At 49.9% G+C, this 27747-nt stretch overlaps 2 protein-coding genes across 6 annotated transcripts in view; both read right to left on the reverse strand.

Annotated features, from left to right (window-relative positions):
• Positions 1-575: 575 nt before the first annotated feature.
• Positions 576-14146, reverse strand: NFU1 (NFU1 iron-sulfur cluster scaffold). Its single transcript, XM_051812065.1, has 8 exons — positions 14041-14146; positions 11532-11638; positions 8720-8855; positions 6315-6381; positions 5341-5455; positions 3758-3821; positions 1537-1711; positions 576-799 (listed from the first exon to the last, which is right to left on the reverse strand). Exons 1-8 carry the CDS (start codon positions 14085-14087, stop codon positions 752-754), a joined length of 759 nt encoding a protein of 252 aa, XP_051668025.1. The 5' UTR covers positions 14088-14146; the 3' UTR covers positions 576-751.
• Positions 14147-17373: 3227 nt separating this feature from the next.
• Positions 17374-27747, reverse strand: part of AAK1 (AP2 associated kinase 1) — an 83708-nt gene continuing 73334 nt past the window's right edge. For 4 of the 5 annotated variants that reach the window (XM_051812044.1, XM_051812046.1, XM_051812055.1 and 1 more), the window contains one exon: positions 17374-23076. In XM_051812044.1, the coding sequence (XP_051668004.1) occupies positions 21950-23076 (1127 nt within the window). In that variant the 3' untranslated portion in view covers positions 17374-21949. The remainder of the gene's footprint in view (positions 23077-27747) is intronic. The other variant, XM_051812052.1, reaches the window with a different exon arrangement.

Below are 27747 nucleotides of genomic sequence, written 5' to 3' on the forward strand. Positions count from 1 at the left end.
AGCAGGAGCAAACAGTCCTTCTCCTGCCATCCAAATGCAATCCGTGCCCTCAAGCACCCACTTTCCTCTGCAAGGTGGAGAATTACATCCTCCAGAAGTTTTTGCATGTTTAAACAGACCGCTAATGGTGGCTGAACGATTTTACTTCTAAATAGGCTAATTAGCCTCTCTACTTACTGAAGCTGACAGGATCATCTTCTTCTAACATTTACTTTAAAAGATATGATTTCTGTAACAAACAATCCACATCTTTTGTTGGTTTTTTTGCTGTTTGCACAGTGGCAATGAGCAATCAGGTATCATGAAAAATTGACAGGAATCAAAAGCTTTTTAAAAAGACTTGACAAAATTAACATTCCTGATTCCCCAGTTACAGAGCAAGGGCAGAGTCCTGCCAGGCCCATGGAGGTTTAGGGGAATAAACATCTATTTCTATTGCACAGTCACAAAACTTGACTTCTGCCTTCTCTTTTTTCACTCTGGAATTATCTGTATGAACCAACGAAGAGAGACCTCACCGTTTCTCAAGCTCACCATTTCTTTCTTAAGACATAGTATAACAGAGAGCAAAAGGATTGTTTTTAATGGAGGGCATTTAATAAATTAGTGGACAAGCTGCTTACACTGATGACACACTTTCCCAGAGCAGTGCAACTATGTTTCTGAAAAGGCGGATTGGGTTGTTTCTCAGCACAAAGATGGTTTACACACACCAGGATGTAAAGGTGTGTTTGGCCACAGATGATGCAACTCAAGTAGAATTTGCTTCTTTCTCCACGTCATCGTCGTCGTCAACAACCTGAAATCAAATCCAGAAGTGGTTTAGGTAAACAGTTTAAACTCTCAGTCCTGCAGGATTTATTACATCAAAGCCCTGCTGGGCCTGAGAAGAACAGCAGTTATCCCACAGCCTGAACGACAACAGGCATGTGAAGGATGTGAGAAAAACCTGCAACCCAAAATGCCACAGGACACGTGGCTGAAATAATGGAAGCTGGTCAAGTTACCACAAAAGCCAGGAAAACAATCACTACAGGTATCAGAGATTTCATGAGAAAGCAAAAGAATCTGCGTTCCAGGGGACAGAAGCCTGTTGCTTTTTATCAGGTAAAGTCAGCAAAGCACATGGGGAACTGGAAACAGTGTCCAGGTCTGGGCTCCTCGGCAGAAGAGGGACATGGGCATTTTGGAGAGAGTCCAGCAAGGGCTCACGTCCCTCAGGCTGCTGCCAGCACCATCAACAGCTCTGCCATGAGGCACAGGCTGCTCAGGGGCAGCCTGGCACCCTCCAGCACCAGGTCCTTGGCTGCCACGCTGCTCCCCAGCCAGGCAGCCCAGCATGGGGGCTTGGACAGGATTTTGCAGTGTTCCATATCCTTTGCCAACATACAGGTCGTGACTTGGAAACCCTGACTTGGAAACCCACATCTCTCCATCCTGTCCTTTCCCTGAACTGCCAACCTGTGCAGGCTGGAAAGGGCCAAAGCCCTCCTTTTGCACTGAAAAGAAAGCAGCTCTGACCCCTGCCCAACCCACCTGCTCCACGCCTTCCACCTCGGGGATGTAGAACTGCAGCATGTTCTGGATCCCGTTCTTCAGGGTGATGATGGAGCTGGGACAGCTGGTGCACGAGCCCTGCAGCTTCAGCTGCACAATGCCATCCTCAAAGCCTTTATAAATCACATCACCACCGTCCTCCTGCACCGTCGGCCTGGTGGGACACGAGACTCAGTTCACAGCAAGTACACCTGAAATATGGATCCTTCCAGAAACCTTCAGGAAAGCCAAATGTAACACACACAAAATACAGAGTAACTGCAGCCCTCTTTCTCTACAACCACATGGTTCAAATTTCCAACACCTCCTACTTTGCTGGGCTCTCTCATGTTGACAGAAACTGTTTTTCCATAGGACATTGAGCAAAATACTTTTGCAATGAAAGCAGCAGTGTATGAAGGAATCACTGCCATTTTAGGGGAGAGGGTAAACAAACACCTTGGAGCAGGGCTGGATCCAGCCTGCACAGACACACGGGGCTGCCTGAAGGTCCTCACATGCAGGAACTGCCCAGTTATTGCCAGCACTGCTGGGGTGTGTCCTACCATGGGGTGCATGTGCAGCTGGCACCTGTGATAAGGAGTCCTGAAGTCCTTCCATAAATAAATATGCAGTTCTCCACAATTTACTGAGGACAGAAAATAACTGCACCTATAAAAGCTTAATCCTGCTCAGGGGTGAAGGAGCCAGCCCTGATAAGCTCCCCCCAGTGCCATTAGCATTTCTGCAGCCTGCTCTCCCCCTGCCAGCCACAAATGCCCAGCATTGTAGCTGGGTCCCCATAGCAACATTTTTCCAGACCAAGCTAAAACCATCAAGTTACTCTAACAGAAGCTCTTTATACTGATTTCCAAAATAACTCTTTGAGAACTACAGTCCTAAGAGAAAAATCCGTCAACCTGACACATTTATTAACTCACCACAGCAAATTATCTCCGTTCCAGAAAGCCAAAGACCACGATTAAAAATTCCATTTTTCTTATTTGAATTAACTTTAACACACTACAGGACCTTTCAGATTGACATTCCCTCCATCCTGCACCTTCTGACAACTTCTATGCATGTATTTTTGATTGACTGAACAATAAATGCTCTGTGTGTACCCTGGTTTATATATAACCTCTGTCCACTACCCTGCTATGAAATGAAGGAAGATACTTCACTGCTGATATTCTCATCAACAGCTTCTTGGTCCACCAAGGGGTACAGGGGGAAGGAAATGAAAGAAAGAAAAAGGTAGGAAAACCAGAAATTTGGGCAGAAATTCTGTGCCTGTTGCAAAAGGGCACTGGGAAATCAGGGAGTGACATATCACAGGGAGCTCAACCCCCCAGGCCCCCAGCACGGGCAGGGCCTCCTGGATGTCACTGTCACAGCTTTACACAACATCATTCTGCTTTCAATGCCTGGGACATACGCTTGGGAAAAATGTTCCAGCTTTTTTCTAGTTTTCTTCCTCTTTCAGGAAAACTAACCATGTGTCAGCTCTGAGATAACTGAATTTTTGAGTAAAGTGATATCACTTTAAATGCAGCATCTAAGAAAAAAACAAAAAGGCCCAAGTTCATCATAATTTCCACAATTTTGACCCACAAACAAGTTTCTGGTTCCTGCAGTCTGAGCTGGGGAAGATGTCACCATCAGATACCACAGCTCCACAAACACATCAGGCATCTCCTCCTCTACGTAAAATGTCAAGTTGCTTATTCCTTTCAGTTCCTTTGGAAGGCAATTAATGAGCACAAAAATAGCCTTCAGGTAAACAACAAGATCCAGAGCCACTCTTGAGACTTCATTAGTTACCACCAGTTTGTAAATTCGAGCTGTGTTAAAGCACCAATAAAATCACAACAGAATGGAGGCACAAAATCCACTGAAGCCCAGACAGAGAGGGAAACCCACTAGTAAAGACTCCTTCAGATTATGATAGGAGAGTAAAAACTACTTTGGGATACTTGGAAGGGAAGGACGAGAAAAAAGTAAGAACAGATATTAAAACAGAGAAAAAAAGAAGTGCCTCTAACAGCAAATATTGTGTAGTTTTCATCATTTCAACTGCATCCTCAGCTGGGCCAGCTCTGCCCTTTAACCCCCCCAGGTGCTGAGCCAGGAAATCACACACCCCAAGGAAAATCCCACTGCTCCCTAAATAAATCCAGCCCAAAACTGACTCACTGATCCAACAAGGTTCCCTGTTTACCTTATCCTTGTATCCAGCAGCTCCTTAATCATCAGCACAACTTCATCATCTTCTTCAGAAGCAGCTTGGGGAGAGAAAGATGTGCAAGTCAGGACCTGGAGAGAATTCCAGGAGGATGCTAACCCTGGATATCCATGGATTCCAGGAGGATGCTAATCCTGGATATCCATGGATTCCAGGAGGATGCTAACCCTGGATATCTCTGGATTCCAGGAGGATGCTAACCCTGGATATCCACAGATTCCAGGAGAATGCTAACCCTGGATATCCCTGGATTCCAGGAGGATGCTAACCCTGGATATCCCTGGATTCCAGGAGGATGCTAACCCTGGATATCCACAGATTCCAGGAGGATTCTAACCCTGGATATCCACGGATTCCAGGAGGATTCTAACCCTGGATATCCACGGATTCCAGGAGGATTCTAACCCTGGATATCCACGGATTCCAGTAGGATGCTAACCCTGGATATCCCTGGATTCCAGGAGGATTCTAACCCTGGATATCCACGGATTCCAGGAGGATTCTAACCCTGGATATCCCTGGATTCCAGGAGGATGCTAACCCTGGATATCCATGGATTCCAGGAGGATGCTAACCCTGGATATCCACGGTGGCAGAATGAAACAGCAGAAAACACTGCTGAGATGCCTGAAACCGAAAGGCCGAAATCTCATTTCAGAGTATCTTTTCCTGCATTATCCTTATTTGCATCCCAGGCTTTTTCTGGCAAAACCCAGCTGGTTCAGAGTTCTCAAGAGGCAAAGGCCTTGGCAGAGAGCAGCGGTTCCACTTTTTAAAGGAAGCAACAACTAACATTCCATAGGGATGCAGGGGTTAAGGCAGGGTCCTCGGAAGGAAGGCTTTAGCAAGCTAAAAAATTCAGCAGGAGAATTATGCACATGTTAGGGTTTAGCAGCTCTGGATGCAATCTGATCTCAGTGTTAGACTCATAGAAGCATTTCTGAGAGAACCTTTTCAATAAAATAAAGGTTATGTTAATATTAAAATTAAATTCAGATGTAACAGAGAGCAATTCAATTGCCATAATTTTCCTTAAAACACTGAAAAAAACTTTAAGTTGGTAAGCTGCAAATGAGAAAATAAAAGGCAGAATACTACCCTTGAGTTAAATTGTCAGTTACTCTGTTACTTTCTATTACAGTTTGGAAAAGACCTCTTACTATTTTCGTTCATTTAAGACCCCAAACCTATCATTAAGGCACTGTCATTAAGGCTGGGCACTCCTTTTTCTATTTAAGGTGCCCATATAAAAAGGACAGGCAGCAACCCCCCAGGGCTTTCTAAACTCTGCCTCAGTACTTGTAAACACATCTCCCCTCCTGGGGAGCACCAGCACAGGCCCAGGTGCCAGGCCAGCCAGCTCAGCACAGCCCTGGGATGTCACACACAGCACAGTTGTGGTCATGGCTGAGCAGCTCCTCCAGACAGGCTGCTAATTCCACTGGAGAGGGTTTAAATTTAAATTCCCATTCTCTTGCTTGCTCTCCTGAGGCTCTTCTGCACGTCACAGAAGCTGAACCCAAAGGCAGCCCCCGGCCTCTTGCCCAAGTTTCATTTACCCGTATCTGTCCTGGGTGCCTCATCAGTGACCACAGGCAAACCAGAGGCAAAGAAATCCATTATAGCTGCATAAATATCTGGTTTCAGTAAGTTCCAATCCAGGTCTTCACTCTCCTATGGGAATTAAAAGGAAAAAAAAAAAGGAACAGTAAAAAGAAAGTATGAATACCTGCCTCCTAATAGTAATAAGTTACACAAAGATTCTTCTTACATTACAAATACCCTCATGGGCTCACATGTTTACACATGGATTTGATTTCACAGTTTTGTTAAGCCCAGCTTTGCCAAAGAAGTTTAGTAAGAGTCAATTTATCACAGTAAACAAAACAGTCCCCTTGTTTGCAAGCCAAGTGCTATCAGAATATTAGCTAAAAAGGTGTGAAAGTCTCCTAAATACATTATTTGACAGATATTTTTACCAAACTGTTTCAGAGACCCAAGGTTATCAAATTCTCACTCCCTGAATTGCCCTGTGTTCTTCACAGTCAGAGCCTGCCCAGTTCCTAAGGAACTCCTTATCTCTCTGACAGGAGCTCCACACCTTGAGCAAACACCACAGGACCTGCAAGGTTCCCCTCCTGGTCCTGTGCCATCGGGAAGCATTCCACAGGTCAGCCAGCCAACTTCCACCAGGAAGCATTCCACAGGTCAGCCAGCCAACTTCCACCAGGAAGCATTCCACAGGTCAGCCAGCCAACTTCCAAGCTGACCATGTGCACAGGCCCTCAGTCAGTCCAGTGCTGACCATTCCCAAGATCAAAGAATCCACAGCTTCCCTGGGTAGCCTGTCCCAGTGCTTAGCCACACGTTGCAATGATTTATCTTCTTTGCATCAAAGGCAATTCCCTTTAGTCACTCGTGGCCATTGCCTCTGGAACTTCCACTTGCCTGTCCCAGGGCCTGGCTGGATCAGCTCTGTGGCTGCTTCCAGACAGCTCAGCTTTCAGCACAGCTGAGCCTCTGCCCTGCTTACCTTGGTGATTGTGATGAAGTCTGGTCCAAAGAAAACACTTTTAACTCCTTCAATCCTGAATAACTGTCTGTTCAGGAAACAACAACAACAAAAACATGGCAAAAATGCACCCACATTTCAGGCAAACTCGAGATTTATATAATCTGTCACAGAAGTTCTAGAATACACTTCTAGACAAAAATAAGCACTAAACCCAGAGCCATTAAGAGAAACTCCAGTTACCTCCCCATGGCTTAGGCAGAGCCCAGAGTAAAACCCAGCACACCTTACAGGGCTTCCCACAAGACATGTCAGACCTACTCTCTCTCCAGTTCTTTGGGGCAAAATTATATTCTGTGTATTACAAGCTATTTGTTCAGCACCAAAACCAGGAGGCACCTGTTGTTTCAGGCAGGACTAGTGCAAAGACAAGGGAAGTTCCTTAAAGTGATCTGAAGTCACTGACCTCAATAAAAACTGCCACTAAATACAAGGGTTAGTGCTGAGCAGCTTTAACACACCAGCTCACCTTGGGAGGCATCTTCAGTATTTTCAGTCATTAGCAAGGCAAGGAAAAAGGGCATTTAATAAAGGCATAAGACTCATGGTAAACTGCCTGGGGTGGCCCCATATAGAACTCAACATCCAGGTGGTGAATGAGCACACAAGAACTTACATGATAGGAAAGAGCATATTTTGGACAATGGTTTAAGTACAAAAATGAAAATGAGAATATATAACCCAATATTCATAAATGCTTAATGAAAACCCAACAAATTCATCCACAGAAAAAATAAAAAAAAATTAAACCCAAGATGCACTTGGAGGTCAATACAGCACAAGGCTGTAAGAGGGCTTTTTGCAGTTATGGGGGAAAAAGATAAGATATTCTCCTGAAAGACTGCAAAACACCAAAAATGCAATAAATGAAGGAATTGGAAATCTTATCACAAAAATACATGTGATGGAAAATGACAAAAGAGATTTCAGAATACCCCCCTGAAAGAATCTCTACACATGGGACAGTTGCACTGGGTGTTTGCAGCACTAAACCAACTGCATTTTGAAATTACTTAAACCATGAAATTGTGCAAGTGCACCAAACCATCTGAGATCAATTAAAGAATTCTCTCCCCTCCCTCCCCTTCAGGAAGTGTTTATTAATTATTTGGAAAATTAATATTCCCTTTTAAAATAAATGAGTATTCCCTTTACAAAAAACATAATCTGGGCTTTAACAATACACAGAGCAGACGATTCTTCCCATGAACCTGCACAATACCCACCCCCAAGCTGCCACAATATGCATTCCAGCACATAAATAATCTCTGATTAAATTGTCTATTTGCAAATACATGACAACAAAAAGCCACTTTCTGACAGTTGATTACATTCTGCAACCTGATGCACCCTGGCACAGTGAGATCCTACAGCTGCAGCCCTCTGCTAACACATGTGGATGTCCTCAGAAACCTTTCACACTGGATTTATGATTTTAAGTCACGGAGCTTTGCTTGCAAAGATCCTCTTTGCTCTCAAACAACCCTGCAAGAGACAGAGCTGCAGCTCCTGGAGGCAAAGCCACGTCCAGCAGCTCCTGCTTTTGCCCACAATCCTTCCAATCTAAAAAAGATGCCTTAAACTGGTGACATACTGTGGCATTTCTGGATCTCACCCCCACACTGAAGCCCCTCCACCCAGAGAACACTGAGTTTATTTTCAGAGACTGATGTGAAAGCACTGACACACGTGCACACTCCCAGAGACTTGTGAGGGTGCTCCAAACCCCTTCTATACCAAGGTGATATAAACAAAGTCTGTGCTCAGTGGTTCTTACTCCAGATTATGCATTTTGGTACTGAAAGTTGCACTCCCAGGAGCTGTTACAGACCCAGCCCAAAAGAGGGGGCAAACCTGGCCTTCCTTGAAGTGGAACATAAACCTTCTGAAGTTCAGGGCAGCCCCAACACCTGCCAAGGGGAGCTCCTGCATTTATTTCATGGTATTTGGGGACTGTTCACTGCCTGTTTCCCAACTCTGAAAAGTTACATGATTTCCAAGTAACTCCTTGAATTCAGAGTGCTCTGATGACAACGAATTTGTGAAACTGGGGCCAGAGGTCTCGCTGGTGATGCAGCAGCTGCTCACAAACACTGATTTATAACATCTTTCAATCCAGTTGCATAAACTAGACCATGGTGCCTTCTGCCATGACAGAGCTGAGGGGAGGACACATACACAGAACTTCAGCAACACCAAGCCCCAGCTGTAACCTTAAGCACAAGTAAAGCAGCATTAAAAACTCAAATCCAACCAAGCTGCTTCTAAAGAGGAGCAGAATGATCAGCAGTTGTGCTTAAAAGCATCAGTTGTAGGCACAGAGCCCATACCAGCCCCCAAGCCCACCAGGATGTGTTCAGCAATACCTTGCTAAAGGTGAGCAAAACGCTGCAGCTGGTGTGGAAAACTCCATCGTCCTCGACTCCAGCACCTCCCTCCCTGGAATAAACTTCAGGCTATTTGGATTTGGTGTGTCCTGAGTCTGAATAAACATGCCTCTCACTGGAAATACAAAAACAAAGGAGAAAAATAATATCATCAAACCTAAGGAGCTTCAGTGAAAAGTCAAGGCCTGCTGGATCCCTCTGCTGCAGCAGCCTGGGCAGCCACGGGGCTCCGACACCACCACGGGCTCCAGGGAAGCCTCCAGACCCACAGAACACTGGAAAACACAGGCAGGTCATCTCACAGGAAAACCTGGGTTACATGGAACCTTGTCTTTGCTTCTTTTGTTAACTTTTATTTAGTAAAAAGCATCCTGCTGCAACAGCATCGAGCTGCACGAGGCCAGGGCCAGCCTGACCTTCTGCTGAGGGCCCAGAGCTGCACCCTGCAGGTCTCTGCTGCCTTGGCTTTCTCTATTTTATGATCCTCAAGCACCATTTAATCCCCTTTCCAGATTAAAGCAGAATCAGTTTTGCTAACTCTCTCCTGAAGATGCACATGAGTTATGGGGTTTGGGGTTTATCTCATTTTTCAGCACTATAGAAAAGAAAAACCAGTGTAACAAGAGTTACGGTGAAGTAGACCCAGCTTAGATTTTCCACAGGGTAAAAAATTACTGTGAGCCATCACTTACCCTCCAAAAACTGAACTGACCAAGCAATTTACAATAAACTATTTACCATTCACTGGCAAAGTTCTTTTAAAGATACATTTTTACTGAAATTCCTTTTCCAACTGTGTCTGTCTCACTGGAAGAGTGTAAAAAACCCTGATTTTAACTAAAATTTAACACTCTACATTTAATGGTGTACATTTAATAGTATTTTTCTGTAGACATGCCCATGCAGCACATGCCTGATGTCCCACTGAAGGTGAACATCAGTTAGGGACAGTCTCTCTCTCATATTCTAGTTCTTCTTCCTACTCCCTGCACACCCAATAACACAGTGAGATACAAACATGCAGGAAAGAAAAAAAAGTGCATTTTAAACCAAAAAAATCTTCAAGAGCTAATATTTATAAATCATATTTGAGAAACAACCTCACATAAATTTAAAAAACAGACACTAGAAGGATTTAAAGCAGTAAAAAGAGCTGACATTTTAATTTTTCTAAAGTGCCATTTTGCTCATGACTCCCTGGCATTGAATGGCAAATCACACTGTTTATAAATTGCCAAATTGTTGCTTCATGTGTCTGTCATGGTGACAATCCCTGTGACTCAAACATACACAATGGTAAATACGCACACACTCCATTTTCTCTATGTTTTTTAAAAGAAAAAAAAACAAACTTAGGAAGGAAACAGTTTTAAGATGAAAAGAATACTCCTGATAGAGCAAGCAACTAGATTATCCACGGGGATAGAAGAACTGCCCATCTTCCAGATCCAGCTGGCCTCCAAATCCCATCTGGCACAACCCAGACATGTAAATTTGAGTCCCTCTCCCTGTGTTTTGGAAGCAGTGGGACACTGACAGCCACTGGACACTGCTCATCCAGGTGTGGTCCAACACCCCAACCACAGCCAGCCAGATCAGCCCTCCCAGCAGGTGTCCAGGAGGGCAGGCTCTGTGTTCTAAGGTGTGCTCTGCAGTGAAGAGCTGCTTTCCTAAGAGCAGCTTTGTCAATCATTACCAGCCTGGGGAGCTCCTCGCCCAGCTGTGAGGAACTCCCTGGGATTTGTTACTCACAGGTTGGTAACTGGCTGGGTTTGCCTCTGACAGCTGTTCTCTGGAGCCTCTGCAGAGCTCTGGGAGTACCTGCTTGTTATCCTGTTCTCCAGGTGAGGGAACAAACCAAGCTGAGACAGCCTTTACCAGGACACGGGCAGGAAAGGTCAAACACTAAGTCTACTTATGAGAAACAGGTAAAACACCAAGTGTACTCACCAATCTGCCTGTTGTTAGAACTGAAAGAGAGAAAACAGTGCTGCAGCTGCTAAGATTGGACTCTCTGAAACCAAAATTAAAGAGCCTTCTGCCTGAGCAGACTCATTTAAATAATATTTCCATCTGTGACTAATTCCATGCAACAGCACCTGCAGAATCTTTATGTCTCTACACTCCTCAGGCAGCTGCAAAAACATAGTTTTCTGTGGCACAAGTTTCACAGGTTTTTTATATTTTTCTTCCTTTCCTGAGCTTTGCAGCCTACCAAAAAAATGGCAGGTACAACACACTCATCCTCAAACATGGCTTTTTCAGGGTAACACCAAATTGCAGATGTAATATTACTGGAGAATCCAGCTAATGCACCACAGATGGATGCACGGTCAAGAGGTGGAAATTAAAATAAAGAAAATATTGCAGCTCTGAGAATGAAAAGCTTTGCTTTCAGCCTTCCCACGTTCTACCTGGACAGTCAGCAACGTCACCTGGCAGAGTCAGCAGCTGCAGCAGCACAGAAGGCAGCACAAAGTCTTTCCCAACGGACACATTTACACCAATATAGAAAATAAATTCAGAAGTGCAGCAAAGCCCAAATAATGTTCTGCACTAACAAAGTCTTGGCAGCTGAATGGTATAGAAAAACACATATAACCAGCACACAGTGAGCCTCCACATCTCCCCGAGCCCCAGATGTCCAGATGCACCAGCACTGCCTTAAAACCCACCCAGGAGCTGTCACCACACTCGGGTTTCAGAAAGAACAGCAAACTTCCAGCACTACCAAAAGACACAGAAACTCAGACCCTGCTCATCTGTTCCTTTTTAACTGGCACTGACTTACCTGCACGATGCCACACTGCAGATGGAAGAGATGGTTTCTTTTGCAGAAGTTGGTGGAAAGGCTGTCGAGTTGTCCAATTATGATCTTTTAACAGCATCTGACAGAACCTAAAGAAAAATAACTTTACTAAGGATTTCCAAATCCCACGTCTGCACTGCCCCACTGAAAGGGTATTCCACGTGCAACCCCAGGACTCTCCAAGACACACCTGCCTTAAACCTCTCAGGTAATGCAGCAAGTTTGAGGCTGGATCACAGAACATCCCTTTTTTCCCTTTTCAGTGCTGCCTCTCTCTCATAACAAAACAGACATAACTCTCTAACTTTAGCCACCAAAAAATTAACCCACACTCTTTCAGTCACTAAAACCAGGCAGATCACCTTACTTACCTATCACAGAAGGGGATAATCACCCAGAGGGGGCCTCTAGTCTTCCTTTTAACAGTCCTGAGCACCTGAAAATCTCCCTTGGACTAAAAACCTAATTTTCAGAAGATTCCAGATAGCTGAGATCAATCCAACCCCAAGCACCCGAGAATTTACTCCTGTGCTCTGTGGGCTTAGCTGGTCACACCTAAGGGTCTTAGGCATGTAGAGAAGAGTCTGCAAGACTCTTAGAAGGTACAAGACAGGCTAAAAAGGTAACTCAGTAGCTGGTCTTACACAAACAATTCTCATAAGAAAAAAATACCAAGACAGCGCTTGGGTAAAAGATATAAAAACTCTACTAGGAACAAGCCATACCTCAACCCCTGTCCACCTCTCTGTATTTATTCCCTACGGGGAATAAATAAATTCAGTATATTCCTGTACAAATACTGTCCCAGAATTAAACCAGACCAGTTAAAATGAGGCCCTGCTCCCTACTGGCCACATAACTTGTGCTAGCAGTGAGAACAGGGATGGATGAAGGTAAAAGGGGAAGAGCACATAGGAAAAAACCTGAAAACAATAAGAGGAAAACAAGTGGAGTGGTGGAATAACAACAGGCCTCACTTTCACCTGCTTGCACACCTGATTTCTGTAACTGTGTGCACAGCCAACAGCACCCAGGTGTCTGAGAGCAAACTGAATGTCAGAAAATGAAACCAAAACCCACCTCGTGTCACAGATGAATTACTACATACTGAGGAGCAATTATTACCTGGCTTCTCTCCCCCTCATCAGGTACAGATGAGGGGAAAGCAGGTGAACTACATAAATAGCATCTGCAGGGGCTGTTGTCAGAGGAGTCTGGTTCTTTTGGGGGTCATAAACCCAAACACAAGCACTGCAAGAGGCCCAGATTCCTCAAACATGGAACAGGAAAGAAGCTCTGCCTCATGACACTGCTGCAAGTGAGGGAGACATGAACACGGGAAAGGTCTAAATCGTGTTATTTGCTTATTTTTGTGCTCTTTAAAGCAGGTAGGGACCGCAACAAGGTGTGTGAGGAAGGTCGTTCAAGAGAAAAGTTCTCTTTTCTCCCTTTAGCTTTGGGCAATAATGATTACATCCCATTTCGGTGCTCAGCACAGGGCAGCTGTGCCCAGCACTACAGGGTCCTCTGAATTCCCCCTTATTGCTTGATCCTTAGCAACTTGGGAGGAATTCCCTCTCATTTCAAGGCCGGAAGGACACAGATGTGAGGGGGTTAAATGCTCTTCATAGCGTGATCCTGAGCACACGTGGGGGGGAGGAATCACTCCTTCTACCGTGGTCCTGAGCACTTGTGTGGGAATTACCCCTCACTGCGGGGTTCTGAGCGGGTGTGTGTGGAATGGAATTACCCCTCACTGCGGGGTTCTGAGCGGGTGTGTGTGGAATGGAATTACCCCTCACTGCGGGGTTCTGAGCGGGTGTGTGTGGAATGGAATTACCCCTCACGGGAGGGTCCTGAGGTGGGAATGGCCCCTCAGACACGGCGCCCCCGGGGGCGCAAGGCTGAGCCCCTCAGCACCTAACTAACTACTCAGGGGGAACTAACGCCTTGCTGCTGGAAAGGACCTGGGGGAGAGAAACAGTCCCTCCCCGCCCATCTGGAGGAAAAGGAACAACCTTCACCGCCGTCCGCCCGGCTGGGGCGGGGAAGGGAAAGGGAAGAGCGAGGAGCGCCCGGCGCGGCACCGCTCGCTGCGACACGGCCCTAACCCTAACCCTGACCCGCGAGAGGGGAACCCTGCGGGAAAACAGCTCCGTGAGAGCCGTGCCGGGGCAGCGGGAGCCCCGCGGTCAGCGCCCACCGGCGGGGCCCCGCGGTCAGCGCCCACCGCCGGGGCGGTCAGCACCCACCGCCGGGGCCCCCGCGGTCAGCACCCACCGGCGGGGCCCCGCGGTCAGCACCCACCGGCGGGGCCCCGCGGTCAGCACCTACCGCCGGGGCCCCGCGGTCAGCACCTACCGCCGGGGCCCCGCGGTCAGCACCTACCGCCGGGGCCCCGCGGTCAGCACCTACCGCCGGGGCCCCGCGGTCAGCACCTACCGCCGGGGCGGTCAGCACCCACGGCCGGGGCCCCGCGGTCAGCACCTACCGCCGGGCCGGCGCCGCCGCCGCGCTCAGCCGCCGCACCGCCGCCATCTTGGGCCGCTCCGGCCGCGCCCGCCATGGCCCGCGCGCGGCGGCGCCCCCTGGCGGCGGCGGGCGGCAATGGCGGCGCCTGAGGGGCCGGGGCAGGGCCGGGACCCCGGGAATGGCGGCGGCGTTCGGGGTGAGAGGAACCCGAGCCCACCGAGCCCGACCGCTCCCCCAGCACCGCCAAGGCCACCCTAACCCGTGTCCCCAGGTGCCACAGCCACACGCGTATTAAATCCTCCCAGGGACGGGTACTCCACCAGTGCCCTGGGCAGCTGTGCCGGGGCTGGACAGCCTTTTCCATGAAGCAATGTTCCCAATGTCCAACCTGACCCTCCCCGGCACAGCTTGAGGCCGATTCCCCTCATCCTGTCCCTTGTTCCCTGGGAACAGAGCCCGACCCCCCCCGGCTCCCCCCTCCTGTCTCTCTTGCAGAGAGCAAGAATCACAGAATCAACCGGGTTGGAAAAGACCTCCGAGATCAAGTGAGATCAAGTGCAACCCTTGATCCAACCCCGCCGTGGTTACCACACCATGGCACTGATGTCACATCCAGTCTCACCTCTCTGGGCAGCCCATTCCAATGTCTGATTACCCTCTCTGTAAAAACTTTGTTCCTCATATCCAACCTAAACCTGCCCTGGGGCAGCTCCAGGCTGTGCCCTCTTGTCCCACTGCTGGTTCCTGGCAGCAGAGCCCGACCCCCCCCGGCTCCTCCCTCCTGGCAGGGAGTTGCAGAGAGTGAGGAGGTCTCCCCTGAGCCTCCTCCTGTCCAGGCTGACCCCCCCAGCTCCCTCAGCCTCTCCTCACAGCACTTGTGCTCCACACCCTTCCCCAGCCTCGCTGCCCTTCTCTGCCCCTGCTCCAGCCCCTCAACATCCTTCCCAACCTGAGGGCCCAGAGCTGGGCACAGCACTCCAGGGGTGGCCTCCCCAGTGCCCAGGGCAGGGGCACAATCCCTGCCCTGCTCCTGCTGCCACACTATTCCTGAGCCAGGCCAGGCTCCATTGGCCTCTTGCCCCCCTGGGCCCCCCTGGCTCATGTCCAGCTGCTGTCAGTCAGTCCCCCCAGGGCCCTTTCTGTCCCCCCACTCTGGCCCAGCCCGTGGGGCTGCCGGGGGTTGTTGTGGCCCAAGGGCAGGACCCGGCCCTTGGCCTTGGGGAACCTCAGCCCGTTGGATCCTTCCCATGGATCCAGCCTGGCCAGGTCCCTCTGCAGAGCCCTCCTGCCCTCCAGCAGATCCACACTCCCCCAGCCTGGTGTCATCTGCAAATTTGCTAATGTCCCCCCTGAGCCTCCTTTTCTCCAGGCTGAGCCCCCCCAGCTGCTCCTGCTGCTCCAGCCCCTTCCCAGCTCCCTTCCCTTCCCTGGACACACTCCAGCCCCTCAGTGTCTCTCTTGGGATGAGGGCCCAGCCCTGGACACAGCCCTGGAGGTGTCCCGGCAGTGCCAGCACAGGGACGGGCCCTGCCCTGGGGCTGTGACACCCCATGGCTGGGACAGCCCAGGGGCCATTGACCTCCTGCCCCCTGGGCACACCCAGGCTCGTGTTCAGCCTACAGTTGTGTCCTGTCCACAGTCAGCCTGTTGCCAGAAATATAAATACAGAAATATAGACATATAAATAAAAATACGGAAACCCTCCCCCCCCCAAAAAAACCCCAAAGAACCACCCCCAAGGGTAACAATTATTTCATTAATATTTACTTTTTTCTCAGCCCTGCAGCACGTTCCAGGGGGATGAGGCCCCACGTCCTTGTCCCAGCCCTGAAGGAGCAGCACAGTTACCAACAGTGCTCAGAAACAGCCCCTCCAGCCCCCATTTCACCTCCGAGCCTGGTAACACACAAAAAGCCTTTCTTTCCTCCCTCCACTCCCCTCCAGTTCTCACAAGCCATCAAAAATTGCAAATTTACCCCAGTAACATTCCAGACAGGGTGGCTGCAGAGGGAGTTAAGAGGTAATGCTTTTATTTTGATCCAAATGTATTTGAAGTGGAAGCTCTTGGTGCAGGGGCCAATGCTCTGGGCCCTTGAGCAAGAAGAAAGAAGAGTCTTCCCGGGGAGGAAGGAGACACCTCCACAATGTCAGCAAATTAAGAGATCCCAGGTCATGTCTGGGCCATGGCTGCACGTCCCCCCGTTGGTCTGACTACAGTCCTGCCCATTTTGGACCAGAAAGTCACTTCCATCGGTCCGATGATCGCTGCTGCTTCTCGTACAACTACAACAGCCTGAAAACCCCACAAAGTTCCCTGAACAAAACCTCAGCCTGCTTCAGTCATTCCTCACTGGATCTGCTGTACCTTGGCAGGAGCTGCACTCACAGAACACACGTTTTCCTGGGCTTTGCCAAAACCTTTTCCTGGATCCTGTCATTCTTCCCCCATGCCCAGCTTGGCTCGGATGTGGCCGTGGAGCGTTCCCCTCCCAGGTGCTCTCTGGGATGGGTTCACTGTGCCCCTCTTCTCCTGCAGCAGCAGCTCCAGGCTTTGCAGGGTTTTAAATCTCTGGGGTGCAAATTTCACAGCTACTTGGATTTATTTTCTTTCCTGAGCATTACAGGCTACCCAAAACGAACGTTCAACAAATCAACCTCAAATGTGGCTTTTCCAGGGGAACACTAAATTACAGACAACATTAATGGAGAATGCCATTAATGTGTGTCCATGGATGCATGTTCAAGAGGGGAGAAAATTAAAAAAAGAAAATATGGCAGCTCTGAGAATGAAAAGGCTTTGTTTTCAGCCTTCCCAGGCTCTGCTGTTACCTGGGTGTTACCAGCAGCAGCTGCAGCAGAGCAGAAGGCAGCACAAAGTCTTTCCCAATGGACACGTTTACCAAGATGGAAATTAAATTAAGCAAAGTCCACTCTGCAAAGCACTACCAAAGCCCCTTGTAGGTCTTGGCAGCTGAATGATCTAGAAAAACCACACATCACCAGCACTCAGAGACTCAACATCTCCCAAGCCCTGGATGTCCAGATGCACCAGCATTAAACCCACTGAGGAGCAGCAGCTTTGCAGGGAGAGCTCAGTTGCTCTGTGCTGTTTGCAGCTGCAGCTCTGCCCTGGATGGGAAGGACTCTCTCTGGATATAAAAATTGGATATAAACTGGAATATCCACTGCTTAAAGCAACAAGATCAGTTTGACTTCACAGCTGCCAGATAAAACAGCAGGGCCAGACCCAGTTCAGCATCTTGGTAGAAAAAACTCATTAAAACCCAAATTCTCTGTATCCAGCAAAAATATTTTGCAAGGGGAGGGGATAAGGAATGCACAGAGGAGACAATGTAGTGTCATCAGATAGTGTTTTAATAAAATGTACAGAAGTTTACAAGTCAAACATTTCTTCATGATTACCAGAAACAGATGATCCCACCTGGAGTGCAAAACTTGGCCCCACTGATGTGCCAGGCTGAGGTGGCTCCACGGCTGCTCAGGGACCACACAGAGGGGAAACTCTGCTCGTGGGACACGAGTCAGGTTTGTGTCACAGGCAGGGGCCCACAGACACTCCCAGCTCCCCTTCCCGCTCCACGTGGGAACAAGGGAGCTTCCTTCACTCCTGGACTGGGTGAGGGTGCTCTACCCACTGCACCCTACACCCGAGTGAGTCCCCTGCCCTCCCGCCCCATCCCTGGGAGGGATCGGGAACACTGGATCAACATTATCCCTCCAGCTTCACAGGGAGCATTTCTAGGTGTGTGTGAGGGTATTTACCCACCTACAATGGAAACTACAGGCCGTGGCTTATTTTTAGAAACACTAATGCAGCTGTGATCAGGCTTCAGGAATGTGTTTCCCAACTGGACCAAGACTTCACTGTCAGGACACTACTGTAAAAATGCTTTGGAGTCTGTCGGTGTGCTGAAAGGCCTTGATTTAACACCACGAGGAAAACAAACAAACAAACAAAAACCCAACAAAAATTCAACTCCCCAACAGAAGAGTCTTTGGTGGAAGCTGAGTTAAAGTAACCGATTACCACTTTGGAGTGACTGACAGTTCAGCAGCTGAGCAGATCCCGCCCAGTCTGCTGCTGTCCCGGAGGATCCGGGATGTCACGATGCTCACAGGGGTCGAGCTCAGCATCACCTCTGTGCTCCAGGCAGGGTGTGCACCCCAGGCTGGGTGTGTGCTGGCTTCAGGAGGCTGAACTGTAAACTTAACACCAGGTGTGACGATGCCGAGCTGGCTGGAGGGAGAGGAGACACGGGGAAAGCCCCCGGAATCCTGCAGAGCCGGGCAGGACACAGGTCCGGGTCCCCCCACGGCGCTGCACCAACGTCACGGCAGTGAGCACAGAGCCAAGCCAACTGCTTGCTCTATTCACACAGAAACTCTGATTAATCACTTTGAAAAGAGACTTGAAGTGCATTCAGGGAGTGAGAACCAAGAACCAAGAACCACTCCCTCTCCCAGCAGGAATCCCAGATTGTCCAAAGGATCCCTGCGAAACCCTCCGACCGTGCACGAGGGCTCAGGGCAGTGAACAGGATTTACTACAGCTTTACTAAAGAGATGAAACCAGTGCTCCTCTTCAGAAAACTGATTTCAAAACACTGCATTGAGGCTGTACTAGTCTTACTTCATTAGGATCACTGGTTGTGTGGCAAATAATTAGCATCATTCTTCCCTGTTTTAACATTACAACAGCAAGCTTCAGAGACTAGAGAAATGAAATTTCCATTTATAACTCATCACACTGAGGCTGCAGCAGTGGCAGTGCAGGATTAGGAGGAACACAGGCTGGAAATGAGAAGGATATCAGAGTAACAGGCCCTGAAATTGAGTCTTATGACCATAACCAGAAGTCCCATTACTTTATGAGCCACATGCAGAGATACAAACGAGCTGCCTCCACCCTCAGAAGAGATTTAAAACCATTTAAGCACTGGATGTGTCTGGCAGGATTGTGAGCTCTAGGGCACAGTCAGCCTGCAATTTGTGTAAAGTGCCTGAAGGACAAAAAAGCTGCCAAAATGCCAGCTGGAAACTCAGCCTGACCCAACCTAACAGGGCTGGAAATGAGCCCAGACACCCCAGTGTACCTTCCCTTTGAGCACAGAGGAGACAGGCTAATACTCCTCCAGCACCAGCTCCATGGCACCTGGACGTGGCAAGACCAGAAACTTCACAGAATTATCCAAAAGCAATTTTTCAAGTAAAAATGAAGGGCAGGAAGAACCTGAATGCAGTGAGCAGAGGGAACACCCTGAACCCACCTGGGGTTCAGCAAAGCATGTCCCTGTTCCGCAGGTTCATCCCACACTGCCAAGGCCTGGCCTCCCTTCCAGCAGCTTCTGAGTGAATTTAAGAGCTCGAGGCCAAGTGCAGCCTCCTGGCTCAGTGTGGCTGCAACACAGGTTGGTGTTGGGACAAATCTGGGCCCTCACACTCCCCCTCCTTGAATTCACAGTTTGCTGTCACAGTCGCTCTCAGGGCCTCTCACTGACCCTATCCAGCAACAACCAACTTGGGGATACAGAGATTTAAAACAAAAAACAAAACCAACCACCTTTTGGGTGTATATTTAAACAGAAAACTAAAAAACAAAACATAATAAACAGCCTCAGCTTTGCTGAATAAACATCTCAAGGGAAACCCAGAAACTTCTTTTACAGTACTTCTATTTTCAAGAGGTGGTGATGGAGGACAGAAAGCCCCTAAACCACCACTATGCACCAATATTTATTAGCTGTGAGTGCAGCAGAGCAGGGCAGAAGGTTCCCAGCTCCACAAGCTCCAGCTGACCTGTTCACCAGGAACTTGTGCAAGCCAACGTGGCCTCCCTGCTTTCCAGTATTCTCCCTGCCCAGCCCAGGGCTCTCAGACCTCAGCCCAAGCATTTCCCTCTCCCTTCCAGGCAACCCCCGTGTCCAGCAGAACACCTGGCTCATCTCTTGCAACTGGAGATATTTTGGAGGAGATTCAAATTCAGGGAGGGGAAAGGGAACACTGAGCAGTCGGTGATTCCCACTTGCAGACGCTTTGCAGTCCCCTCCCAGCACTCAGGGATTTTCCATCCACCCCTCCATCCTCCCGCTGTGTGGCTGGGATGAAAGGTGAGCAGCGAGTCTGCCCCAGACTGTGCAATGTCCTCTTTTTTTCAGCCTTCACACACATCTTTTCTGTGCCCCCTGTGTTCCTATAACACTTATTATTTGGACCTCGGACAGAGCCATGTGCTGGAAGTGGTCTCAGGGTTTTTTCTCTCCAAACTACACCAAAGTCTATTTTCAGCTGCAGCAGCTCCCCAGGGTGTGACTCCAGTGAGTCAGGAGGAGCTACAGCTGATCCTTCCCTCTCTCCAAGGGCCACTACTCAGGAACACTACTCACAGGACTTGCTCTCTGAGTACAAACACATCAGCAAGTGGACAGGGAGGAACCTGCTCTGCACACAGCCAGTCCTGACCTCAGAGACCAACCCACGGCTCCAACAATTCCCCTGCAAACGTCCAAAGACCACAAACCCACTCGTGGGAGACCCCCAAACACAAAGTGTGTCCTTTACCCTCAGCACAAGGCTCCAGCTTGGACTGGGAGCTTGGACTGGCATCCCACAGAGCCCTGATAACCAGGTCTTTGAGAGCCAGTCCACTCTCACAAGCACCTCTGCAGGCCAGAAACAGCAGATCCAGGGCAACTCCTGCAACCAGGCATTTTGCAAAATAAACATGGGAGGTTCCACTCTCCTCTCTGTCCTCCACTAGTGAGCAGAGCAGGGAGCACAGTCTGCTCTGGGCCTGCCCAGTGCCTGCCCAGGGGATTCTGCCTCTGAACACTCTGGCTGCTCACACAGTAAGTACTTGTCCTTCTCTTTGGGACTGGCATAGAAAACATAATACTTCAGAAGGAGAGCGAATGGATTTTGTTTAAGTTCATCCTTAATCAACAAGAAAACAAAAGGCAGAATTTACTCTGAGTCGAGCTCTGCCAGTACAAACCCATCTAACAGGGCCAAGTCACACCACGTGAGGTACATCAGCACAGCTATGGAGCTGTTTGCATCATAAATTTCCCCCAAAGGTCTATTTTTAATACTGTAAATACACATCTCTCCTTCACCAAGAGCAGATTTCCGGGTCCTACACTTTGGCATAGACCAGACAGGAAATACATGTGTAAAAGTGAAAGCTTTGCCTGATTGTTTGCACAATAATTCGATTTTCCAGCAGCAGGAACAGCCTGATTGCCTCACTGGAGTTCCCAAGACTGAAGGCACTGTGAGTCCTTCCCTGACTGGTGTGGCCCCAGCCCGGGCAGCACTGCCACGTGTCCCACCCCAGGGAGAGCAGAGCCACGGCTCTGCTCCCACCACCCTGCACAGCCTGGCCCCAGAGAGCACTGCAGGGTCTGCCTGGGTGGGCACATCACCCCCAACACCCACCCAGAGCCACAGCTGCCACGGCCACACCGCTGCTGAGCAGCAGGAATAGCACTGACGGCAAAGAAGTCACAATAAGCCTTTAACCTGTGAAATCACGTCCTTTCCAGAGCATTAGCAAGTCCTGCTTGACTTGCTCTGTAATTAATAAACCTTTTAATTCATCTTATAATGCATTTCTCTAGCCAGGACCAGAAAATATGGAATACTACTAGTTTGGAAAAGCATCTAAAAAAATAAATGGGGGGAAGACAGTGAGAGGAGGAAGGTGAGAAAGGCTCTGAGGATCCTGAGAGCCAGGCATTGGGACTAACATAACTTAGAGCGGTTCCACTACCTATCACTGCAAAGAGAGTTCTGACCAAAAATAATAATTATTTTATACATATATATTGCTATGTCGTTCGTGTCGACGCAGAGGCCCGAGGTGCTGTGCGAGGTGTCCCGCAGGAAGCACAGCCCCAGCCCCCAGCACGTTAAGGCTTCTGCTTCCCCGCTTTGGAAGGGAAGGGCGCCGAGGAGAAGGGATCCGCGCCGGGCAGCTCCGTAGTCCTGGAGGACGGCGGGACCACAGAGACAGAGCCCGCTATGGCCTGCCTGTTGGTCTGAGACACCACTTTGTAAGCAGCTATGGGCTTGGCCTCGAGGCCTGGCCTGTCCTCGGGGCTGTAGTGCCGGGAATACTTGGACAGGGACTGCGGACGGAAAGGCTGGTTCCCCGCGGCGCCCAGCGCGGCGTCCGGGGGCAGCGCGGGGCCCTGGCTCCTCTCCCCAGCCACGTCCCCCTGCTCCGGCAGCCCTCCTTTGGCAGGGGAGCTCTCCTGGGCCTCCACAGCTCTCCCGGAGCAGGGATGGAGGCTGCCTGGCTGAGGGAACCCGGCAGGAGGATACTGAGACCTCGCCGAGGCCCCGTGCGCCGCCGAATCCAGGCTGGGGAAGAGCGGGAGAGCTCGGCCATCGCCCCCTTGGCTGAGGAAAACAGGTGCTGGGAACGGCTCCTTATGGGAAGTCAACTCTTCCATGCTTTTCTTCTTAGTGAAAGGGGCTCTCAGAAACACATCTGCTTCTTCTGGATGTCGCAGAGCCACGTTGCCCTTGGAGAGAAAAGGAGCTTTGGTAAAGACATCCCCCTCATCCGGCACTTTCCTGGAGCTTCGGAAAGGAGCCGTGGCAAAAACATCCGGTTCGTTAAAAGCCTCCCCGGCGTGCGACTGGAAGGCTGGGAACAGCATCTCCCCTGCTCTGGACTGGGAGTGGGGATCTCCCTTGGAGGCCTCGTGCCTCTCCCTGGGCACAGGCTGCAGGAACCCTGGGCACAGCTTGCACGTCTCCTCTTCCTCTTCCGAATCCATCAGTAAAGGCCTGGACCCGCTGCAATCCAGAATATCTCCCTCATGGTCTGTCCCCTCTCCTTCACTGCTGTAGAAGGAGCTGTTGCTTGAAGGACCATCTCTGGCTAAATATTCCGACTCCGAGTTGTGCTGCACTTTCACCTCCAGCATCTTGGACTGACCCTTGTACAAAGCGAGTCCGTCACTGCCAGAATCTGCTTTACAGAGCTCAAGAGCTACAGCTGGGAACACGCCTGGATCCCTCTGCAGACCTACAAACACAAGAGAAGAGTGTTACTCAACCAGCTCCATGCCCTTGGTCATCAGTCAGCATGAGAGGTACTTATGACACAAGAACATCACACTGTTCAGATGGAAACCACCACCACGCATGGAAAATGGGCGGGAGAGGGAGGGAAACCAATGGAACTAAAAATGCCAGGAAGGTGTTTACGACACACGAGCTGACACACAACTAACCCAGCCTGGGGACACACAGGCACCACTGCTCAGAGGTGGAGGATGTCTGACACACGCAGGGGCACACGCAGCACTCTCAGCACCACCCCATTCACGTCCCAACGCTGCTGCCCAGAGTGAAGCTCCAGCAGACAGACAAGTTCTGTCACTGCCTGCTGCCCTGCTGGCTGCCCTCTGAGCACAGCCACCGCTTGGCACAGCCTCTGTTCCTGTGAGCCAGCCCACGGATACGTGGAATTACACTCAGGCTTGGAAAATACACAGGAATGCCCCTCAATCTGCTAAAATAACATGGCCCTTTCAAAGACTGAAGGTCAGCCTACAGCTTTTAGTGAATCCTTGTAACTGCAGCAGCATCATTTTAAACTACTGCCAGAGAAACCATTTTTAAACATCCATACCCTGACTTTAAATCAAGGATCATGACTACAATGACCTGGCTTGTTTCTGGATTTGATAACAAGACAGTGCAGGGAGAGGCTGCCCTGCCCTTCTCCAGGGTTGGTTTTGCCTCACGACTCACACAGACAGAACAGAAGATCTCTTACCTTCACAGAACTACTGGCAGGTTGGGAGTGTGTCATTGGACTCATGTTAGCAAGAGGACAGGAAAAAATCACATGAAAACTAAGCAGTAGGAATTGCAGGAAGAACGAGGAGGGTGAGGAGGCTGGTTGGTGCCCACGGACAGCAGGGCACTAACCCACACACCCTGCTGTGCCAGAGCAGCCTCCTCACCCGGGGAAAGCTCTGCCCAGGTCAGTCAGTCATGTTTGCACACCCATCACAGCCCTCAGGGCACTGCTCCATGAGCCATGGACACACACAGGTTATCCCCTTCTCCAGCACCTCTCACAATTAAAGACACAGCAGGCGTTCATTAGGCATCAAAACTGGTATTTATTGGGAAACTCTTCACTTGGATACATGACACTGCTAAATAAAGACAGTGCAGATATGTGAACATTTGACCAGTTGCTCTACAAAAACACCCTCTGTCTTTCCTGAAGCCTCCGTTGTCGCACTGGTTTCCCCTGAGATGCCACCCTTGGATCACAGGAACACAAGGCCCTGGAGGTGGGTACACACTGCCCAGGTGTTACTGGCACATTCTGGGCACACAGGCTGAGGCAGAGCAAGAGCAGCTGCCACATCTCACAAATGCCTCCGAATTCCCCATGAACTACAGATTAAGGAACCAAGGGAAAAAGGTATTTACCATAGAGAACATGATGCCAGTGCAAACCAAGGCCCCCTCTGCACAAGAACAGCACAAACACCCCGTTGGGTCGGTGTTCCCTGCCTGGTTACGTGTGTCAGCAGGTGCCTGTGCCCACGTAAGCCAGGACAGAGTCAGAGGGGGCAGGATCTCAGCTCTGCTCAGGGCAGGAGCAGCACGGCTCTGAACGGGAGGCACCGGACGAGAGGCAGAACACTCTAGCTCAGGAAAATGGCTTTTTCCAATGCTCTCTCTGCCCATCCTAAGAGAGAAGGGCACTGAATGCCCAGAGGCTGTTTTCTCCCTTGCCAAGGCCCGTGCAGGAGCTGTAAGTTACTCTGGGAGATAAAACCTAAGTGATGGCTCAGCAGGAGCCATTTCAGTCAGAGCTGCTGGGCAGTACCACAAGGGAAGGGCCCTGGTAATTTGAACACAACAACAATGGGCACAGAGATGGTCAAGTGTTACCTGAGAGTTTGGGAATTCACTGGCAGGACCGGAGCACCAACTGCACTGCCAGGGTCTGTGTCTCTGATCCTGAACAAGGGAGACCTGGCACTTCCAGACCCCTCCCACTGTAACCCATCTCAGCAGCTTCCTTCCCACATTTCTTGGTTCCCTCAGCTTTTCCTTTGGCAGAAAGCAAAGGAATGGTCCCAGAGGGAGCTATAGCAGCATCCCTACAACAAGGAAGACATCACACCAGTGTTTTACCTCAGCAAACTGTGTGTGTGGCTCAGACACCTCTCACAGCAGCTGATGCCATCTGGTAAAAAAGGCTCTGAGCTAATGCTGGCACTGAGATCCCCATCAAACCCAACCCTGCCGTGGGAAGGGCAGGGCAGAGATAACAAGACCAGGCCAGTGCTTCCCATAAGCAGCCACAACTATGGGTCTTGCAGACCATCATTCCAGAGGCTCCTGTCCCTGACTCTCAGGACAACAGGGAATTCCAGATGCTCCAGCGGGGCTGAGATCAGAGACCAGGGGGGCTGAGGTGCTCCAGGGACAGCTCCCCATGGAAAGGCCTGGATGGCCAAAACAGACACTGTTGTTCTGTTACAGGGCAGGACAGAAGGGGTCACTGCACGACCTGCTGACAGCAAGAGTGAACCCAAGTCTAAATCTCATCAGACTAAGGCAGTGCCTTTTGGTCCCTCCTCCATGGGCACTGGGCCCTGTTCACGCTGCACAAGGGGCCTGAAAAGAACCAGGCCTGGATCTCTTGGGCCAACACACAAAGCACCACAACCCCTCATGCAGAGATGTCCCTTTGGCAGAGGCAGCATTTCCCAACACGTGCCTACCCTGAGCCAGGCTCCTTCACTGGGAGCTCCTTGGCTGTCCCCTCTTCCTGCAGACTCCTGAGGTCTGGGTGTTCCTCCAAGGGGAAGCATCCCTCAGGTTTTCCTTAGTGCTCAGGTTTAAGGACTGCACACTGCAAACAGCCACAAGCTTTACAGCAGCAAATCTTTACAGAAGCTGGAGCTTACAGATGAGGTTTCTCCCTGCCCCTGTACAACACTGGTGTATAATATTTTATTCCAGGGTCAGACATAGGTACTAAAGAAAATTCCAAACTATACTCAAACTCTCTTTCCACAGGGAGAACCATAAAAATAAAACCACTTATCACTCAGTACTCCAGAAATACACCCTTTGTGTATCCAGACAGCAACCTGAAGAAAAGGCCATTTACCCCAGGTTACAGCCCTGACACCTGGACTTTCCCCAGCTTCCAAGGAAAACAGTGCCTTGAAGTGGGAGAGTACTGAAATAACCAAGAGCAAAATTAGAAAATATTTAGTCCCTAAGGCAGAGCAGTCGCCACAGTGATGAGGACCTCACTTCTGGAGCAGAGTCCAAAACAAAGTCAGAGGAGACAGAAAACTCTCCTGATTTCAAGCCCAAGTCAGGAAGGTCTCAGCAGTAACTGTGGCTAAAGATCAGCAGAATTACCAGTGTGCAGGATTAGTAGTTTGGCACTTAAAAAGGGTCAAAAAGCTTCTCCTTCCTTTGTTCTTGCACAGTGGAGTCTTTTCTTGCATCCCAATTCCTAGAAGCAATCTCCTTAAAGGCAATACAGAACCACCCCCAGGCAGCAGTTCCACAGGAGGTGCTACAGCAGGGCACCAGAGGTCAGTGTCACCTGTGTCACTGCCCAGTGCAGACAGAACTCCGTGTTTCTGCCCAAAGCCACTGCACAGGAGGAGACCTGGAGGCAGAGCCAGGGCCTGCAGCTCCACAAGAGAAGGAATTTAATGCCCTAGTTTGGGCACTCATGTACAGCCACCTGCACCATGACAGTGAGACCAGGCATGAGCTACACCAAGCCCAAACCCCACATTCCAGCAGTTCCCAAACTAACACCCTGGACACCAAGAGCATCCTTGTGCTCCCCCCTCACTGGGCTGTGCCCAAACCAGGAGTTATGGACACGAGTCCTCTTTAAGGTACAGCCACTGACCCGCTAAGGAAAACACAAGGCGAGTCCCATGGGGTGAAGGTCCCTCCTGTGCCAGGCAGGAGTCCCACAGCAGGGATGTCCCTGGAGCAGCCCACCCTTCCTCCTGGGAACAGCAGGATCTGGAGCCTGGACCAGGGCTCCTCCCAGCACAGACAGGGACTGCACAGGAGCAACAAATAAATACAAGAAACCCTTTTTTAATTCCCCCCCAGGTCTGTGTTTCCTGCTGGAGGGCAGCAGCTGAGTGTGCAGTGCCCACACACCTCAGCACAGAGACAGGGCACCCACCTCGCCCGACTGCCACGACCCAGCTGAGCATCAGCTCCCTCATCACTCACTGCCCCTGTCCCAGCTCCCACTGATTCCCAGGGGAGCTCCTGAACTAGAGAAGCTGGGCTGAACTTCCACATGCCCCCACTTCAGCTGCTGCAGCTGCAGCACATGGGGCACCCGATGGCGTTTCCTGTAGTTCCCCTTCCACAAGCTCCACATTTCACCTTTGCTTGGATACCCCAAAAGCTGCTGAACTCTGCCCCTGCTCTGAATCACACCTGAACTTTCACTGTAATAACAAATTTTAAAAAAAAATCAATTTTCAAAGCAGGTGTTTTTGGACAGCCACTGGAGGGAACACCCTGCAAGCTTTCAGGCCAAAGAACACTTTCGTTGTTCCTTTGCAAGAAGCCCCCACTAAAAATAACTTTGCTCTGCACAGATTGGCTCAAGCTGCCCTTCACCTGTGGTGAGTGGGCTGGGGGATGATGCAGGTTTGCCATA

Source organism: Manacus candei, unplaced genomic scaffold (genome assembly GCF_025592945.1).
Source record: "Manacus candei isolate 608988 ecotype Guabito, Panama unplaced genomic scaffold, ASM2559294v1 h1tg000084l, whole genome shotgun sequence".
NCBI lineage: Eukaryota > Metazoa > Chordata > Aves > Passeriformes > Pipridae > Manacus > Manacus candei.